General features: G+C 43.8%; 1 protein-coding gene across 1 annotated transcript in view; it reads left to right on the forward strand.

Annotated features, from left to right (window-relative positions):
- The first annotated feature begins 7,509 nt into the window (after window positions 1–7,509).
- The window catches only part of ST8SIA4 (ST8 alpha-N-acetyl-neuraminide alpha-2,8-sialyltransferase 4), a 92,347-nt gene continuing 80,480 nt past the window's right edge, over window positions 7,510–19,376 (forward strand). The window contains exons 1-2 of the mRNA XM_081212433.1: window positions 7,510–7,899; window positions 18,982–19,113. Coding sequence (XP_081068559.1) covers window positions 7,787–7,899; window positions 18,982–19,113 — 245 coding nt within the window. The 5' untranslated portion in view covers window positions 7,510–7,786. The remainder of the gene's footprint in view (window positions 7,900–18,981; window positions 19,114–19,376) is intronic.

Consider the following 19,376-nt stretch of genomic DNA (forward strand, 5'->3'; position numbering starts at 1 on the left):
CTCGCTCTCTGTCTCCTCCCTTCTCTGCGTCTCTGCTCCTGAACCCCTGACAAGGATTGTGTGTTTTAAATGTGGCAATTCATAGCCTCCTACAGCACCTCTGTTGCTTCATCTTCCTCTCACCCCTTTTTCCCACCTTAAAGTATTATACTGAAGTATTGTACCTAGGGTGGGGAAACTCCAGCTCAGGCTCCAAATGCAACCCTCCATGTCTTTTTATCTTGTCCTGGGAACATATCTCAGACAACAGCTCTCCTCAGACTACACCTATCCATGTCCACAGCAAAACACTGAAAGGAGACAATAGTGTGTGAGAGAAATAAGAACATTGCCCTATATCTCAGGTTCCACAAGTGCTAGAAACCTGTCTCTTTTCAATGAAAGGTAGGAATCTGGGAATTTACCCCATGTGGATATCTATGGTCACCACCACCCTACTTCTCCTGTTCCATGTCCTCCTATAATACTGGTTGGAATATGTCCTTGAGCTGTGGTAATACCTTCTGCTTGCCTAGATGGATTGTGGATTATTATTTTGTGTAGGGAGCAGGAAGAAGGATGCAGAAACTTCTAACCTTTCTATGGCTGGTATGTGCCCTACTGTACATGGGCAAATTATGTATCTGCTGCTCATCTCAGTATTTGCCTCTGGCCATGTCCATGACGCACATGGCCACTGGAAGGCTGTTCATGAGGGAGTATGTCCCTCAGATTGAATAAGGCTCCCCACAGTTGTGCTGATGATCGTGTTGTGTTGCTGATCATGGAACCTCAGACCCTCCAAGTGTCCCTATTTTCCAGGGACAGTCCTGGATTTACAGAAGCCATCCCGGTTTCTGATTTGATCCCAGAATGTCCCGCTTTTCCTTAGGACGTCCCTATTTTTAATCAGAGAAATGTTGGAGGGTATGGAGTTATGCAACTCCCGAGCCAAGGAGGTAAGATACAACCTTTAGAAGAAATCTGAAGACAGCCCTGTGTAGGGAAGCTTTTTATGTTTAATGTTTTCTATGTGTTGGAAGCCACCAAAGTGGCTGAGGCAACTCAATCAGATGGGCAGGGTATATGTTATGTAGTGAAGTTCTCACCCTGGGCCAGCAGGGGGATACTGTAGATAGTTATGCAAATGAAGGATCGAAAGTGACGTTCAGTGATTGGATAGTTTTAGAAAGTTGCAACAGTTACAATTGTTCTGGAGCTCTATATAAGCAGGCTGACTGAGCTCCTCAGTTCAGTTCAGTTCCAGCTTACAAATAAAGAGCTGCTTTGGAAGAATCGCTGTGTCGTCTGATATGTTTGCCCACATCTTAACAGTGTAAATAATGTTATTATTTATAAATATATTGTTTGTTTGTTTGTTTTGGAATAGGACGTCCCTATTTTCATCGGAGAAATGTTGGAAGGTATGGGACATTCCTGATACCTTTACAAAAATTACTGTAAGTCCTCTGTCAGACATATGGGGCTGTTTTGCACTCTCCTGAGAAAACATACAAAAGGAAAGCCGAGCTTGCTCACAGCAGCACTTACTTGGGCATCTTGTGTGCAGCCAGCAAGCACTTGAAGCCTGGAGAGAGTATTATCCTGTCAGGATTATGGATGTTTCCACTGCCCCAGAGACCAAAGGAGACTGCCTGGCTGACCCACAAAAGACAGACTCAGTCCCTTTCCAATGCTTTATTATTACACACATAAGTATAGGTTTCCCTAGCACACAAATCTTAACACTAATAATCTAGCAGCCGATAATATATATTTACTCGATCAGTCTGAAAACACTCTGGCTGGTTGCTCAGACCAACCAGAGGGCAGACATCTTACCAAACACTGCAGTGAAATGGGTGCCAGGAGAAATCTGAAGAGCTGTTTCATTGTAAAACACAGGGGGCTTTTAAAGGGTTAGAGCTTGATGTCCCCAATAAGTTGGTCAGATGATGAAGTTCAGTATAAATTGTCTTGGGCTTAATGGAAAAGGAGATTCCTAAATTAATCTATTAATTATTATTAGTAGTAGTAGTAATAATAATAATTTAGTAGTAGCAGTTTAGTTGGAGTAGTAGTAATAAATGGCTGAGTTGCTCTTCAGTAAAGCCCTCTTTAAAATACTGGTATATATAACAGACAAAAGCCCAAACATGGACTGCTGTAACACAGAGGAGGTGTTTATTGTGCAACCTATAATCATTTGTCTGTTGCATCAGCAAAGACTGGTTCCAAGGGTGGCTGAATTATTTATTCAAGAGTCAGAAACTGCATTGTAAGCCACAGAGGGGGAGAAACGGTCTTGAACAGTAGCCACCTGGAGAAAGCACTGTTATTGCATGCATACTCAGGAGAGCTTCATTTGCAAATTGGGAGGGTTTACAAAAGCATCATGGGAGTTGAGTTCAGGTGCTGTAAGCTGCCTGTCTTAGAGTTAGCTGATGTTTTGGGAAATTAATTTGGAGGATGTTTGGAACGTGGCTCCGCTCCCCCCCCCCCTTTAAAAGGAGGAATCTGCCTAAGAAAGCACACAGGCTTTCTTAAAAAGCACAATAATGCTTCTTTACGAAACAAAAAGCCACTATTCCAAACCGAAAAAAGAGGGTGAGGTTGGGGGCTCTCTTATCTGACAACAATTGAAAATTGACTATGGTTGTCACAAATTCGAATGCAAAGCTTCCTTCTCTGAAACCTAATCCACGGTATCAAGTTGGGCTTCCCACAGAGGATTGCTAGCAAAATGACAAGAGAGAATCCATGCTTATTAAAAACGCAGAACAACCTTGCTAAGCTGTACACCTTATGATTCACCAGACGAAAGCGCTCTCTAATTCTTAGCAAATATTGTACTGTACAGCTAAAAAATCTAGAAAGGTGTTCCATTTCCAACATGCCCTCTTTATTGTGGTGTCCCTCTCTTTATTCAAAAGTTCAAACACTCTCAAACTTGGGGTGTTTTAACCCACTTGAGCATGTGACACTTGGCTTAAAGCTGTGAGAATCCAGAAGGAGCCACACCCGGTTTTTGGAAGATCACCCCTTCTACTGAGGTGGGCATGCCTCCCAGATTTATTACGTTCTTATTCCAGCTTGTCTCTAAGAAGCTCAGAGCAATGAGCCATGTTATCTTCACAATCATCCAGTAAAGTAGGGGAGGCTAAAATTCTTCTTTTTTGCTCTGGCAAGCCTACTCAGATGTGTACATCTGACATTTTAATATCTAATTTTATTTTATAGTGTATGCGTTTTTAAAACAGCTGATTTCATTAATATTTTGTCATTTTTTTAGATCAACTTGTGTTTAAAATCTTCTTTTATTTGTATTTTTAATGTATATTCTATGTAAACTGCTGAGGGGTTTTGATTATTAAGCGGTGTTTAAATCCTGTTAAATAAAATAAAGATACTGGAGTAGATAGGTAGCCGTGTTGGTCTGCCATAGTCAAAATAAAAAAATTTCTTCCAGTAGCACCTTAAAGACCAACTAAGTTAGTTCTTGGTATGAGCTTTCGTGTGCTGGAGTCACATTTGCACATTATGCTGAGCTATAGTGAAGACACAACAAGCTTTGTAAGCTAAACAAACCGTGGCTTATGTTAAGCTGCAGAGCTAGGCTTGGATGATCAAACAAACCATGTGTATTTACTATGTAAAATGTTAGTAAACATGGCTTAGTGTTATGTGCAAACCAGTCCAATGACTGTCCAAAGGTCACTCAGAATAAAAAAAATCCTTCCAGTAGCACCTTAGAGACCAACTACCGTAAGTTTGTTATTGGTAGGAGCTTTCGTGTGCATGCACACTTCTTCAAATACACTGAAATAGAAGTCACCAGGCCCTTATATATACCATAGTGAGAAGGTGGAGAGGGGTAATAGGTGTGGTAAACCTGTTGACGACTGTTAACGACTGCAATTGGTCTTACAGGAAAAAGCAAGGAGTGAGATGGCTAAAAATAGCTTTATCGTGTATAATGAGATAAGAATCCAATGTCTCTATTCAGACCAGGTCTCTCCATGGTTTTAAGTTTGGTAATAAGTTGCAATTCAGCAACTTCTCTTTCCAGTCTTTTTCTGAAATTCTTTTGTAATATGATAGCTACTTTGAGATCTTGCATAGAATGTCCTGGGAGATTGAAGTGTTCTCCTACTGGTTTCTCTGTCTTGTGATTCCTGATGTCAGATTTATGTCCATTTATCCTTTGACATAGGGTTTGACCTGTTTGTCCAATACAGAGAGTTGAAGGGCACTGTTGGCATTTGATAGCATGCACAATGTTAGAAGATGAGCAATTAAATAGTCCTGAGATGGTATGTTTGATGTTGTTGGGGCCAGTAATGGTGTTGTCTGGGAATATGTGGCAGCAAAGTTGGCATCTGGGTTTATTGCAGGCTCTGGTACCGGTGTCCATGTTAAGTCTGGTTGTTGTATTATTGTGGGTGAGGAGTTGTTTAAGATTGGGTGACTGTCTGTAGGCAATGAAAGGTCTTCCTCCCAGAGCTTGAGAAAGAGAACTGTCATTGTCTAGGAGAGGTTGTAGATCTCTGACAATGCGTTGAACTGTTTTAATTTGGGAGCTGTATGTGATTATTAGTGGTGTACCCCTCCCCACCCTCTCACTATATATAAGGGTCTGTTGACTTCTGTTTCAGTGTATCTGAAGAAGTCTGCGTGCACACGAAAGCTCATACCAATAAAAAACTTAGTTGGTCTCTAAGGCGCTACTGGAAGGAATTTTTTTATTTTGTTTCGATTACGGCAGACCAACACGGCTACCTACCTGTAACAAAGGTCACTCAGTGAGATTTATGATCAATGAGGATTTGAACCTGGCTCTCTCTACTCTTAGTCCAACACTCTAACCGTTATGCAATAACTGCCTCTATTTGTGTTCAATAAAATGTGGTAATAGAAGTGCAGTTAAGGCTTTTGCATGATAATGCTTTTTTTTAAACGAGATATGTAGTGCATTCCCTAAAACGCACACTGGCTGTGCTAATTAGCACATTGTAATTTGAATAGCTTAAATGTACAATTATTTCTATTATTCACATTTGCTCTTTCAGGACCACTTCATGAAGCAAACTGTGTCATCTTTAACGGCCATGAAACTGGATTTTTCTCAGCTGGTGTCTTCATTCCTTTAATTGAACTATTTAGCATTCATACATAGAAATGATTCGTTTGACACAAGCCACATAATTTATATTTCAATAGCTTTGCTATCAAATAACTGGCGTTGTTTGGAAACAGGGCTTCCATTTCTTGTCACTTTTGTACCTTCCCACCACTGGAACATAACTTAAAAATCAGAGTCACACATCTATTGGGATACTCCACTTCACAAGTAACACCCACCCACCCACGCAAGCAAACATATCTCACAGCTTTTGGAGAACTATTATTGATTTTATTATATGCTGAGTTTGGAGATGGCTTGTGCAGTAGATTATTCTGCCTGGATTTTTTTTCCTTCAGTAGATGTGTTTTGAATTGAAATAAACATTATCTTTGAAAATTAACCATATATCTTGTGTATGAATGCAATGGGACTCTTATAAGTGCATATACAAAATTGCTCCAGAAACATGTCACTGGTTAGATTAGCTATATAATTTGACATGGAATTTTATTTTGAATTAAAGTTGAAAATACAGGCAACAAATACTCAAAATACATGTGTTTACTACTCAACTATGCCATGGTTCAGAAGTAATGCTAAATTAGGGATAGCCAACATGGGGTTCTGAAGATGTATTGGGCTACAACTCCCATCATCCCCGACCAATGAATATGCTGACTGAAGCTGTGAGAGCTGGAATCAAAAAGGTCTGGAGGGTACCACATTGACCATCCCTGTGCTAAACCATAGTTTCGTGTTACCTGCAAGAGCATGGCCATGAGGAGGAGACGGGACACTTTTGCTTCTGTTTTCAGTTGACTGGTTTCTTACTGTTTAAATTGGGAACTATGGTTTATTGAAAGAAGCCGCAATTATCATTTATGGTTCAACGTTGGCTTATTTCAATCAATAGCTATTAATTATCTCAGTTTGTCCAGATTTGGATGGAACAAGAAACTGTGGTTAGTTGAAAATAGAATCAAAGTTTCCCATCTCCTCCCTCTTGCAGCTGCAGTAGAGAAGGGGAGAGGAGTGTGTGTCAGTCCAAGGCTAGTGTGTGCAATGCTAAACTCTGGTTGGGTTTTATGTTGAATCTAAGACACAGATGCACCCATCACAGACTCTACTAATTGTCCTCACAGTATAGGAGCCAATTTACAGGGGCTGTGGGGGCCCCTAGAAATAAAATATTTGAGCAGGGCAGGCCCCCGCAAAGTTGATGGGCATTCTCATTCAAACGGTGTATGTGCACTGTGTCATGTGATCAGTGCTTTTCTTCTGGAGGTACACAGGGGTACGCATACCCCTAAACATTTTGTGAAACTAGGTTTGGCCTCATTGAGGGGCAGCATTTCAATATGAGTAGGAAAATGAGAGTACCCCTAAACATTTTTTTATCAGAAAAAAGCACTGCATGTGATGAATTATGTGGGGTGGGGCTTACCTGGGTCCCCACAATATTTTATTCAAGTTGGCACCCCTGCCTCACGGTTGTCCAGTTAACATCCCCAGCTCTCTCATGCAAGAAGAATTGGGGTAGGTATTTCTAGAATGGCCCAGCCTTTGAGCCTGAACTATTTGCTCGCTTGTCTTTGAATGTTTTTCTATACCACTGAGTCCCAGCTATAAGTAGCCTGGAAGTTTGGAATGCAGCTTAATCCAACCTAAAATGCCCTTGAAACCCGTCCTGGGTTGTCTGTTGAAGCTTGACATTCAAAGTCCACGCACGGATACGTTTATTGAACACCGTTATATACAACTCCAAGGAAGGCTTTCTTCTAGTGGGATGGGAGAGAGAGAATTGAGGCTGGGCTGTACTTACAGTGCACCATTACTTACTGCACCTCAATATAACACAGACCCAGCCGTGAGTCTGCTCCAGGCTGCGTTGACAGCACAAGCTTTCGGCACGAGACACTTAACCTCAGGGTCGTGGGTTCGAATCCCACTTGGGGCGAAAGATTCTTGCATTACAGGAGTCGGATTTCAGATGCGTCCTCTCCAACCATCAGTTGTCGTTCACATCTTTCGGGTCTCTAGGAAGAAAACCGGGCAGCGGGCTGCAAAGTAAGGATCATTCCTCCCGAGTGCAAGGCAGCAATCCTGCGCACGCTCCCTAAGCCCCGTTGCATTGATTTAGAACTTATTTCCGAGCAAAACTGCGCCCCGGGACTGAATTGCAACCCCTTAGATGGAAGAGGTGCCGCTTGCGTTCTAGACATCCTTTTTCCTCTCCGCTTTGCCGAGCAGCTCTGAGCCGGGAGCTGTTTTAAAGTTCGGGCAGGCGCCGTCTCCGCCTCCTCTGGCCCCCTATTGGCCGGGCTCGGCTCATCATTTCACCGCCAGGAGGAGGGCGGCGCTAAGTGACGCCCCGGAGACTGGCGGCTGCCGCCTCTGCTGTTACCTAAACTGGAAGGCAGCGTGAGAGGAGCGCGGAGAGGCTGGAGCGAGGAGCTCGCGGGAGCGCGTGGGCAAGAGGACTTTGCCCAGGGGAAACAGCCGCCGCCGTCGCCTTTGATCCCTCCAGCATCCCGCCGGCTTTTGATTTTTTGCTGCTGGTCCTTAATTTGATCCCTTGCTCTTTTTCTCCTCTCCTTTTTCAAAACCCATCCTGCCAAACAAAGGAAACAGAAGGAACATACACACAAACGCGCGCACGCCTATTTGCCGGAGGAAGGAGACATGCGTTCGATTCGGAAGAGGTGGACTATCTGCACGATAAGTATCCTCCTGATTTTTTACAAGACAAAAGAGATTGCGAGAACGGAGGAGCACCAGGAGACACAAGCCAACGGGTAAATGCAAAGGGTCTGGATGTCTGTCTGTGCACACCTTTTATTTTATTTTTCTTGACCAAGGGGGAAAGGGCCAGTAAGATGCAAGCGCCGCGTTCGGCTTGCCCCCCTGGACCTCGCCGCTTCCCATTCATCAGACCTGCCTCCTTTTGATGATGTTCGCGTGCTTTGATCTGTAGCCTGAGAACACTCCCCACCCCCGCCTAATTAAGCGTTCCGATGCGATCCAGGAGGAGATGCCTTGCAAAGGCAGAAATAAAAAAACCAGGTCTCAAATGATTAATGCCGGTTGGGTTAATTTGCAATTGATGAGCTGAACAAAGCGAAGGGATGGGGTGCGGTTTTTTGCTTTTTAGAAAATAAATAAATTTCTAGCTTTTGGTACGAAAGTAGCGGGAGGTTTGCAATGCAGAAAGCGGTGTCACGCCGGCTCTGTTATGTTTCTGTGTTGATAAAGGGGGAGTGGCATTTCTCCGAAGTTTGGCTGGCACCGATCTTTTTCCCGGAACTCCTAGCCGGATCCTTGCCTGCTGTGCACTGGGAGTTACTCCCAAGTAAGTGCGCACAGGATGGTGGGCTTTGCCATCTCTCTCTGCTGTCCCAGAGCAGCGTTCCTCATAAGTCCCCCTTGTACCCCGTCCACAGTAGGGGAGTGAGCCTTCCAAGAGCTGTTGCGCAGCACGATCCTAAGCGTGCTAACTTCGAAGTAGTTACCCTTCGCTAGTTACCCTCAGAATGAAGTGAATGGGTCCACTAGGAGGATAATAAGGCCGGAAAGGCGATTTATCTCCAGGTCCCACTGACGGGACTTAGCAAGCGTGTTTGAGATTTCGGCTTCTCTTGATCCCCTTGAAGTTTTATTCTTAGCAAGTTCAATGGCACGTAGGGTAAGTTCCCTGGGACTCTAAATACTATTCCCTTTCCGTGTTTGTCAGCGACTCGCTATAGAAACACGCGCCTCCTCTCTGACAAAGATCCCCGTCTGTTTCTTTCTTGTCGCTCTTTTTTATTGCCCTAAAACAAAACAAAAAACCCAAAGTCTCGTGCGGCTTCCCACTTAGGGCTTTGTTGTCCTTTCTCGTCTGTCAAGCGTGGTGAGTTGTTTTGTTGGTTTTTTTGTTTCGTTTTTAAAAGCTTTAAAACCTCCTGTGGAAAGTTGCTTTGGAATCATAGAATCGTATCGTTGCAGAGTTGTCTGAGTCTTGGAACAAAACCCCCACTTTTTAAATTTATTATTTGATTTTCGCAGGCTTGCCGAACTAGCTACACCAAGGAGAGAGAGGGAGTGGTGGGGATGGTGGAATCTGGAGGTTGTTCTATTTATGTCGGCGGCGGCAGCAACAAACCGGAGAGCTTTGATAGCTCCGCGGAGGGTATTTGTTGCTGCATTATTTCATTGACGCCTGCAAGCATTTCCAAGCGTGGCAATAATGGCTAATGCTCAAGCAGGCTGGTTTGGCGTGGGGCGAGCTGGGATGTGTGTGCTTGTGTGCTTGCCTTGCACAGATGCTGTGGAGAGGGTATATGAGGCGCCTAGGAAATCCAGCATGGATCACTGTGCAGGAAAAGAAAAGCAAGCCTTTAGGAGTAACTGCAACCCTCTGCCCATCCAATGTGCGATTTTTTATCCTTCCTGCGCGTTGTCCATGCAGCCGGTCACTCTGCCTGTCTCTCCCTCCCTCTCCCTCGCCTTTCCATGCGTGGCTAGGCGAAGTGGTAGCGCCTCGTTCCGAGAAGGGAGGGATTGGAGGCTGCCTGAGGCAAGCGTGTGCAAGAGGGCATCGCCTTCTCTGTATGGGCAGCCTCATCCCCGCAGCATCTTTCCTCGAGTCTAATGGGACATGCTTCCAAGAAGGCTGCAACACCCCTCACTTACCCGGGAGTAAGTAAGCCCCGTGAGATTCAGTTGGATTTGCGCCTGTATAGGCGCCTTGAAGTTTATGCGCAGTGCGTTTAGGATCGCGCGCGGCGCTGCCCCTCCCACGCGGCATCATTGCGCACCTGAGCCCAGTTCCAAAATTTGCCGGCGAGCTACGGATCGTGTAGTCTGTGCTGGCGCTCTCTCTCTCTCTCTCTCTCTCTCTCTCTCTCTCTCTCTCTCTCTCGGCTTCACGGCTTTCTAGGCTTTCTTGGCAGGGGGTTGGACTCGATGGCCCTTGTGGTCTCTTCCAATTCTATGATTCTAGGCAGCCGTGCCAAAAAGGGGAGGCGCGTACGTTTGACTGCCCACCGCTGGGGTTCCTCCGCTGCCTCCATCTCTTCTGCCTGCCGCTTGCATCCCGGGGCTACGCCAGGCCAGATGCGTACAACTGGTTCCCAGCGGAGAGCACGCAAGCAGCAGAAGCCAGCCCTCGGCAGTGCTTTTCCGCGAGCAAAAAGAAGAAAAATAGGCGGGGGAGGGGGCCTTTGCACTTCCTCTGCCTAAAAATCCGCGCGGCGGTTTTGCGAGGTTTGCACAAACAGGAAAAGGCTCTCCGCTTGGCTTTAGTTCGGCGCTGGCTTCCCGTGTACGAAAGACAAAAGACGAGACTCTTTGTTCCACTGTCAGCTAGATAGGAAACCTCCTGCTCCTCGTCTCCCGCGAAGAGTTTGCGCAACCCATAGAGCACGAGGCCTCTTCCTCTATTAGTCCACTCATTACAACTCTGGAGGGGGTAACACATTGTGCAGAGAACCCTTCTTTCATTTTTCACCCATCCTTCCTGTTTTGAGTTCGTTTGCAAAATCAAAAACTCCCAGATAAGACTTCTGGAGGCTATTTACTCATTCCAACCCAGAAATGAGGAACTTGTGGTTCAATTACTTGAATTAGTTCCCATTATTTGTGGCCATTGATAATGCTGGCTGGGACTGATGAGAGTTGGGGTTCATGAGTATCACAAGTTCTCATCCCTGTTGGCTTTCCTGTCCAAACTTTGCTTGCTTCCAGGTGATCTGTTTATTTGGCATTCAACCTGGTGTTTCTGTCCAGCATTTGCAGGCGGTTTAGATGACCTATGTGATCTATTGATTCATTCCAATTTTGTTTGCAGGGAGGTTATATGACTGTGCAAAAAACCAAAAACATTATCCCACACTGCAGTACATTCCCCCCCCCCCTGTTGTTTCTGACTTTGCGGAGTGCCAAATTGGCTTTAGTTGTAACACCTGAATTTTCCACTATATGATTGAATCCCACCTGATAATAGCGACAGTTTGAAAGTGCCCTTGATGCATTAAAAGCATAGGTTGAGTGCATATCAGGGGTTGGGTTTTTTTTGGGGGGGAGGTCCGCCAAAGCTTTTAAAACGACCTTCTGTGCGCAAGATCTCTTTAACACCCTTTTACTATTAGACTCGTAAAGGCCATGTGCTTTCCCCATCCTTTGACTGCAAGGTTTCAGGAGAAGGGAAAATACAGGCAGAGATGTAGAATCAAAAGTTGGTTGCTCTTTGCTGGCTTCTTGCGATGCTACTTAACTTTACAAGACGTAATTGGCAGGGCAAGGACTTGCATAAGGTGATGGGACCTTTCAGTGGAGCTGCAGCTAATCTTGTTTCCATCTGTGACAAAAAAACCACAACCACATTGTGAAACACGTGTGCCCTAAATCACAGCAAAACCGGAGTCTGTATTCCCTGTCTCCTTGTTGCTTGTAAATGGAGCAATCAATACTCTTGTTTTTTTGGAAAGCCTTTTGCTCCCCTGCTAGCTTTCTCCTGGATCATGTATGCTGATGTCACTTTTCTGTGGGCAGAGGAAAACAACAATCCACCTGCCTCTTGTTTACTAACCAGAATAGTGGATCTTGTTACTAGCTCTCCAGTCTGAAGCCCTTGGCTTGAAAGTTCCATGAACACCAGGAAACTTCCTTCCAAGTCCTTTAAATATTTGTTTAAATGATTGGCTTATTAGAGAGCTGCAGCTAAATAATATTGCAAATAGGAGCATCGGCATATATTCATCCTTCGTTTACATTTTCTCATTTTATATCTGCTGCAGTAATTCTTTAAATGCTTATTTAGTATCTGCTTGAAAGATTTTTTGGAATTCATGGAAAATAAGCCTATTTTTATAACATGAAATAAAAACGCATTGAAGTAAAATAAATGTATTTCGTCTGTAGACAGCTTTAGCATCTTCTGAGTGAAATAACCACTATTTCCTCTTGCATAGTTTTAGTCATAGCTTGCCTCCAAACTTCTGTTTGCCTTTGATATATTTTGTAGTGCAACTTGGTGTAAGAAACTAAGACTTCCCTTTTTACTAAGATACCTAATCTCAGTAAAGGCTGTCTGCTAGATATAAAACCTACATTGGTTTTTTTTTGCATGTGGTGCAGATGTTGAACCTGATACTGTTTTTGGCATGATGACACCTGCCTATCTCAGGAGACAATGGAGGATGTGACTTTGGAGGTCAAGTCAAACTGTTGGACCTGCTATTTGAGAAGTAATGTTACATGGTATCCCTCACTCTAGACTTCTGGTTAAGTAATGTGCAAGAGCCTTTTGAAACAAACATCCATAGCAATTAGTTTTAACGGTGTGCTTCTATGATTTGTCTTTTAAAAGTTAATATCCTTTATGTTGTAGAATGTACATATGATGTTGTAGAAGCAATGGTCAGGGCATTGGTCCTAATCCTGCAGCCATAGCTTGTCAGCTTGCATTCCAGGGTTGTGTTCTGTTCATTTAGTTGTTGACCTCAGTGACACCTATTTCCGAGTAAACTCGCTTAGAATCAGGCTGTAAAAGTCAAGTTCAGGGATGAGTGGACCATAGGGTAGCTCGATGCAGACGAAGCAAGGACTCCTGCCCCTTTAATAGTTGTATAGGAGAGGGAATTTCAAGCAAGTGTAGATTGCGTGAGAATCTACATGGGTTAAAATCCCTTCTTTTATGCAGCTGTTATATATAGCCCTATGGACCATCGAAGTAGCACTTGAGTTACTTTTTGGACAACTTCCTTACAAATCTGGAAAGACATTCTTGTTCTGTGTATGCTCTGCCTACTTGCCACAAACAGCAAAGCATGCTTTCTTGTGTTAAGAGTGTTGTGTTATGCTGACTGCTGATAATATGGATGATGCGTCTAGATGAATTGTCTTACTAGATTTGCCTTGGGTTTAAAGCTAAGCCTGGCTTGCCCTTTTGTAGGATAAGAGAAGCTTGCTTTTAAACTAGGGTAAGGCTTTGCTGTGGTGAATAAAAGAAGAAGAAGAAGAAGAAGAAGAAGAAGAAGAAGAAGAAGAGAAGAAGAGTTTGGATTTGATATCCCGCTTTATCACTACCCGAAGGAGTCTCAAAGTGGCTAACATTCTCCTTTCCCTTCCTCCTCCACAACAAACACTCTGTGAGGTGAGTGGGGCTGAGAGACTTCAGAGAAGTGTGACTAGCCCAAAGTCACCCAGCAGCCGCATGTGGAGGAGCAGAGACGCGAACCCGGTTCCCCAGATTACGAGTCTACTGCTCTTAACCACTACACCACACTGGCTCTCTAAGCAATACATAAAGAGAGATTCTGCTTAAAAAACATTGGTGGGGTCATAAAAATTATGCTCAGTAGCTCAAGTAAGAGAGGCATGATCCAGCTAACATTAAGCACACTGAAGTTCCAGTGGGATTTAAAAGCAATCAGATATTGCTGAGATCCCAAGGACAGTGTCACAGTTTTGCTGGTTGAAATAATGTCTTTTAAATGACAAAGTGAAAGTAAACATGAACCAAATGCATCAAGAGCATCTCCTTGAGTGGGGATTTGGAGAAATGTCTTAATGATAAACAGTTGGGACCTGGAGTGCCCACAACAGATTTAAGGTTGCTTTAATGTACTTTAAATCTGTTGGTGGGCATGCCAAGTAAATTGTGAGCTCCTGGGTCTGCTGTATTTCAAGCATTAGCACTTTTAGGGACAAAAATGTTGCGAAAAGCCAACCTCTCTCTCTCTCTCTCTCTCTCTCTCTCTCTCTCTCTCTCTCTCTCTCTCTCTCACTGTATATTGCAATGCGGCAGAGGATAAAGAGGGAAAATCAGTGATGGTTGTTTTGCGAGGGCTTTTTGGAATATATTGCGCATTGAATTAGAAGACAGAAAAACATCTTGTAATGAATCTCGATGTTGCTCTTTCCCTCTGGATTCATATAAGTAGTGTTCAGTGAAGATCATATAATTATTCTTCATGGCATGACACTTTAAAGACCATGGTTTTTAATTTGAAAACCTTCCCCATCCCACAAAAATAATTGTGTCTGAAGTGAGGAGGAAAGCGCGTTTGGTTTTTCAGTAGGTGGCACTCTTAGCTGTAAATCAATACTGCATATCGGATGAGGTACAAATCCAGTATATATTAATGTATGATCATTGATCCTATAATTTCTTCACATAGTCAGGTTCCTGGATGCTTTTGAGCAAACTAAAGCCTCTATGCATACCAATGTATTGGGAAAGATTTCTACCTGTAGCGCACAGAATTCCACTGACTTTTAAAGTGACTTGCGATCTGCTGATGAGAGGCTGCTTGCGGATGTTCAGACCCGGGTTTGGTGTTCTCCTTCACTTGCCAGCACAGGAGCTGCTGGGCTAGTGGAAAGGCAATAAAAGTGGTTGAGCAGTATGAACTCCAGTGCCACAGCTGGACTAGCAGAAGCTGGTTGTGCAACAGGAAGTATTAGGGCTAAAGCAATCTGTTGAGCAACCAGCCACATGAACTGTGATGGCTTCTTGCACTTTCTTTTGCAGAAGTCATTCCACAAGCACAGCTGGTATACTGCTAAAGGACATTAACTCGAATCCCAGTGTGGTGTAGTGGTTAAGAACAGTGGACTCGTAATCTGGTGAACCAGGTTCACATCCCCACTCCTCCACATAAAGCTGCTGGGTGACCTTGGGCTAGTCACACTTCTCTGAAGTCTCTCAGCCCCACTCACCTCACAGAGTGTTTGTTGTGGGGGAAGAAGGGAAAGGAGATTGTTAGCCACTTTGAGACTCCTTAGGGTAGTGATAAAATGGGATATCAAATCCAAACTCCTCTTCTTCTTCTTCCCTCCCTAAGTACAGACACACACACACACACACACACACACACACACACACACACACAGTGAATGTTTGGAGAAGGCACCACAGTTCATGTTCCAGGTTGAATAACCAGTGTCTATAGTTAAAAGGATCAGGTTGTAGGTAACAGGGAAGACTCTTTTGGGAGCTGCTGGCAGTCACAGTGAACAATACTAGACTAGATGGACCATGTAGTTAGACCTGGCATATGCCTCCCTAGAAGTGGCTGGACTTTCTCAATTGGCAAAGAAATATTCTGCATATATATTTGATAAGAAAGAGGAGGTCTTTTTGGTAGGAAGAGCTTTCCATAGGTAGGAAGAGCTAGTCTTACCTGTTCTTGCTCATTCTACTAGTTTTAAACATTCTGAATTTAAGAACTGCTCAGGTTAGAATGCAGAGAAAGAGAGAGAGAGAGAGAGCGCTATGTTGCCTAATGCATGAGACTCTTGCCTCCTGTGGTTAATAAAGGAAAATAAGAAAATAAGAAGTTTGTACGTTGTTAGGAAGCAAGCCAAACAGGACTCCTACTCATACAGCCCAGCCCAATGATTTCATACAGAATAATTTCAGAAAGCGAGGCCATGTTAGTCTCTTGTGGCAAAAGACAGCCTGTTAGCATGCTATAGGCTTCTGCTGCAATACTATGCAGGCTTGGGAGTAAGTTCTACTATTGTCAGTTTGGCTGGTGAGGGCATGAATATAGAGTGGAGACTTAGCTAGCTTATTGTGACGTGAATTTCCAAGGGAAGAAGTCAGCCAGATTTCAAAAACAGTTTGGCATCAAGGTGGGAACTGGGAAGTTGCTGTTTGTGTTGTCAAAATGTAAGTTCAAGTTTGGGGCCATTGATTTAGAAATAGATAACAAGATTGCAGAATAGCTGTATGAATTTTTTGCATCTGTTTTCACTGTGGAAGTTGTGTCAGTTTCTCAACCAACTTCACATATGGAGTGTCTTGGTTCACACATAACACTAGCTACAAGTTGTTTCTTGGGTGATAAAACAAATCATGGCTTGTTTTCCCCTCAGAATTTTATTGTTTCCCAGCTGCCGTTGTCTCATGTCATTATAATTTGGCAAGCACCTATGATGTGATGGTGAAATAAACCATGGTTTGGGAAGAGTGCTGGGTTTACACGTAACACCAAGCCATAGATAAAACAAATCAAAGTTTGTCAGCCAGCAACATACTGGCTTCAGAACACATTTTGTTGGCAGGAAACAGACAATGGAGTCAGTCATGCTGCTGGGCAAGATTCACAATAAAATGCAAGCAGAAATGAATTTCTCTCCCATCCCTTAATAATGGTATTGTTGCTAGAATAGTGGTTGGCGGCTCTTTGTTTTTGTGGCAGATGAATGGGCTGGAGTATCCTTTTCCTTTGCTTCTGCATTCCCAAGAAAACTGACTGTTGGAGCCAAGGATTCTTCCTGGCAGTGAAAAGGAAAGCAAGTCTCTTGCATTGCAGCTGCTTCTTCTCTGGCTGATGGATGGAACCATGTTGGTTTCTCCTGTTCCATTCCATGATATTCTTCCTGGGAGTTCAATCATCCAGTGGTCTTTGGTCCCCTTGGCCAATGTCCGAAGTCAGAGTGTGCTTCCTTTCTGCTCTGCAATCCCAGAGCAACGTTGGCTGCATTCAGACGTCACATCATTCTGCTTTTCCTGATATTTCCTCACTTTGTGTGTTATGTAATCTTTCACACAATGTAGAAGCTACCTACAGAAATCTATCATAATCTAGAAGAACAGCCTTGTTCTTCTACCGCAGCAGGTAAACAGCCAACTTTCCTATAGCACTTGAAGAAAATAAAAGAAAACCAGTTTATTGTAGCAATAGCTTTTTGTGGGCAAAAAACTAATTTTTTTTTAGGATGCAGTGATGCTAGAGCGCTTGAGGGGCAACACCCTAGCAGGAAACTTATGTCTCATGGGAAGGTGGGGGCAAATGTTTCTGAGGGTTGTTTCAGCTAAATAGAAAACAGTTTGTTTCTTTGAAGGAAGAGAGAGGATTTTTGGTAAATTCTGTCTCTGCAGGACAAGGAGCATAGGAAGCTGCCTTATTCTGAATTCAGTACTGGCCACACTGACTGGTGGTGCCCTTTCAAAGTTTCACACAGGGTACATTCCCAGCCTTACCTGATGATTCTGGGGATTGAGTCTGGCAGAAGCTCTACCACTAACCTACAGCCCTTAGCCTGAGTAAATTTCACAATGAGTAGGGCTGGGCGATATCAGCTTTTCTGCATCGCAGTGTAACACCAGCCAAACATCACAATATAGTGATACATTACAATGTTGAAAAGTGGACGGAGGAACAAGCTGCATCATCCCCGGCCCCACGGGGTGAAACTGCCTCAGCTCCCCTCATGGGGCCAATGCAACTTGTTCTTCTCTCTGGGTGCTGGCGCTAGAAGGAGTCAGGCGCAGGCAAGCCCTACCTGTGATATACTGTGGAGTGAAGGTGGCATTGCACTCCGGCCCTCAAACTAGTCCTGGGCAATGTATCAATACGTTGCCCAGGCCCAACAATGAGTACAGAAGGATTTATTCATTGACTATATCCGCCACAAACATATTTATTCATTGTGTTTATATGCTGACTTTCTGCCAAGGCACCCAAGGTGGCTTACACATTTTCAAAGTCCTAAGATAACATACACCCGGACAACACCATTACTGGCCCCAACAACATCACACATACCATCTCGGGACTATTCAATTGCTCATTGTCTAACATTGTGTATGCCATCAAATGCCAACAGTGTCCTTCAGCTCTCTATATTGGACAAACAGGCCAAACCTTACACCAAAGAATAAACGGACATAAATCTGACATCAAGAATCACAAAACAGAGAAACCAGTAGGAGAACACTTCAATCTCCCAGGACATTCTATACAAGATCTCAAAGTAGTTGTTTTACTACAAAGGAATTTCAGAAATAGACTGGAAAGAGAAGCTGCTGAATTGCAACTCATTACCAAACTTAAAACCATGGAGAGACCTGGTTTGAACAAAGACATTGGATTCTTATCCCATTATACATGACTAAGCCATTTCTCACCTTCTCACCCCTTGCCTTTTCCTGTAAGACCTATTACAGTCATTAAGAGTCGTCAACAGGCTCATCTCAGCTATCTGCCAATCTCCCATTCCCACCACCCTTCTGAGTAATACCCCTCCCCACCTTCTCACTATATAGAAGGGTCTGGCAACTTCTGTTTCAGTGTATCTGAAGAAGTGTGCATGCACACGAAAGCTCATACCAAGAACTAACTTAGTTGGTCTTTAAGGTGCTACTGGAAGGAATTTTTTTATTTTGACTAAGATAACATGCAAACTTGGGAGGGGCCGGGGAAAGAAATAGACAGTTTGGCCAGAGCACAGCTTGATGTTGTCTGTGCCTGCCTCCCTGACATGTTTCTTCTTCATCACAGGGCAGGTGGTTACCGTTGGCCTTCAACATATAAATAGGTCTGGTATCAACAGTTAGCGTTCCAGACCTGGTGCTCTGGTTGGGACTACAGTGGTACCTCGGGTTACAGACGCTTCAGGTCGCAGGCTCTGGTAACCCAGAAATAGTACCTCGGGTTAAGAACTTTGCTTCAGGATGAGAACAGAAATGGTGCTCCAGCGGCGTGGAGACAGTGGGAGGCCCCATTAGCTAAAGTGGTGCTTCAGGTTAAGAACAGTTTCAGCTTAAGAACGGACCTCCAGAACAAATTAAGTTCTTAACCTGAGGTACCATTGTAGTTGTGATGTTGACACCTGCCCTGTTCTTCCCATGTGCTCTCCTCAATACCTTGAAATGACACCAGGTAAGGTGCCCCAGGGCATTGTGAGAAATGGAAAGGGTGGTTCTCAGTTACCCTTGGAGTCGGAAGTGATCCAGTGGGTGCTTGGTGCACAGCCATGATCCTACATGGATATAAATAAAACACCACTGTTGTTTGTGATGTAGATAGGGCAGGAAAAAATGGTTTCTGGATGGCTAGTGCCAAGCTAATTTTTAACGCTCTCTTTTTGTATTGTGTTTTCAGAGACGGTGAGCTAAGTTTAAGTAGATCAATGGTCAATAGCTCTGATAAAATAAACCAAAAGAGTGGCTCTTCAATGTTCCAGCATTCCGTAGAAAGATGGAAAATCAATTCTTCCTTGGTACTGGAAATAAGGTGAGTACCTTAAATAACGCACAGAACTCATTTATACATTGTGGTAGCTTGTAACTGGGTATATGCAAGTGAGGGCCGGCAAATCTGTCTTTCTTTACAGCTGTTGGTCTTTACCAATGTGGAAGACAAAAGTTTGGGGATTCCAGTGTAAAAGGTGTCTCTTTAATTTTGAACATTCCTTCAGTAAAAACTGAATCCTTTACTAAACTAAATTCTTCATGCAGAATAGGGTCTGTATAGTGGCATCCAGTAAGTTTGACTGG

This window comes from Podarcis bocagei (genome assembly GCF_964188305.1).
Source record: "Podarcis bocagei genome assembly, chromosome: 11".
NCBI classification, from domain to species: Eukaryota; Metazoa; Chordata; class Lepidosauria; order Squamata; family Lacertidae; genus Podarcis; species Podarcis bocagei.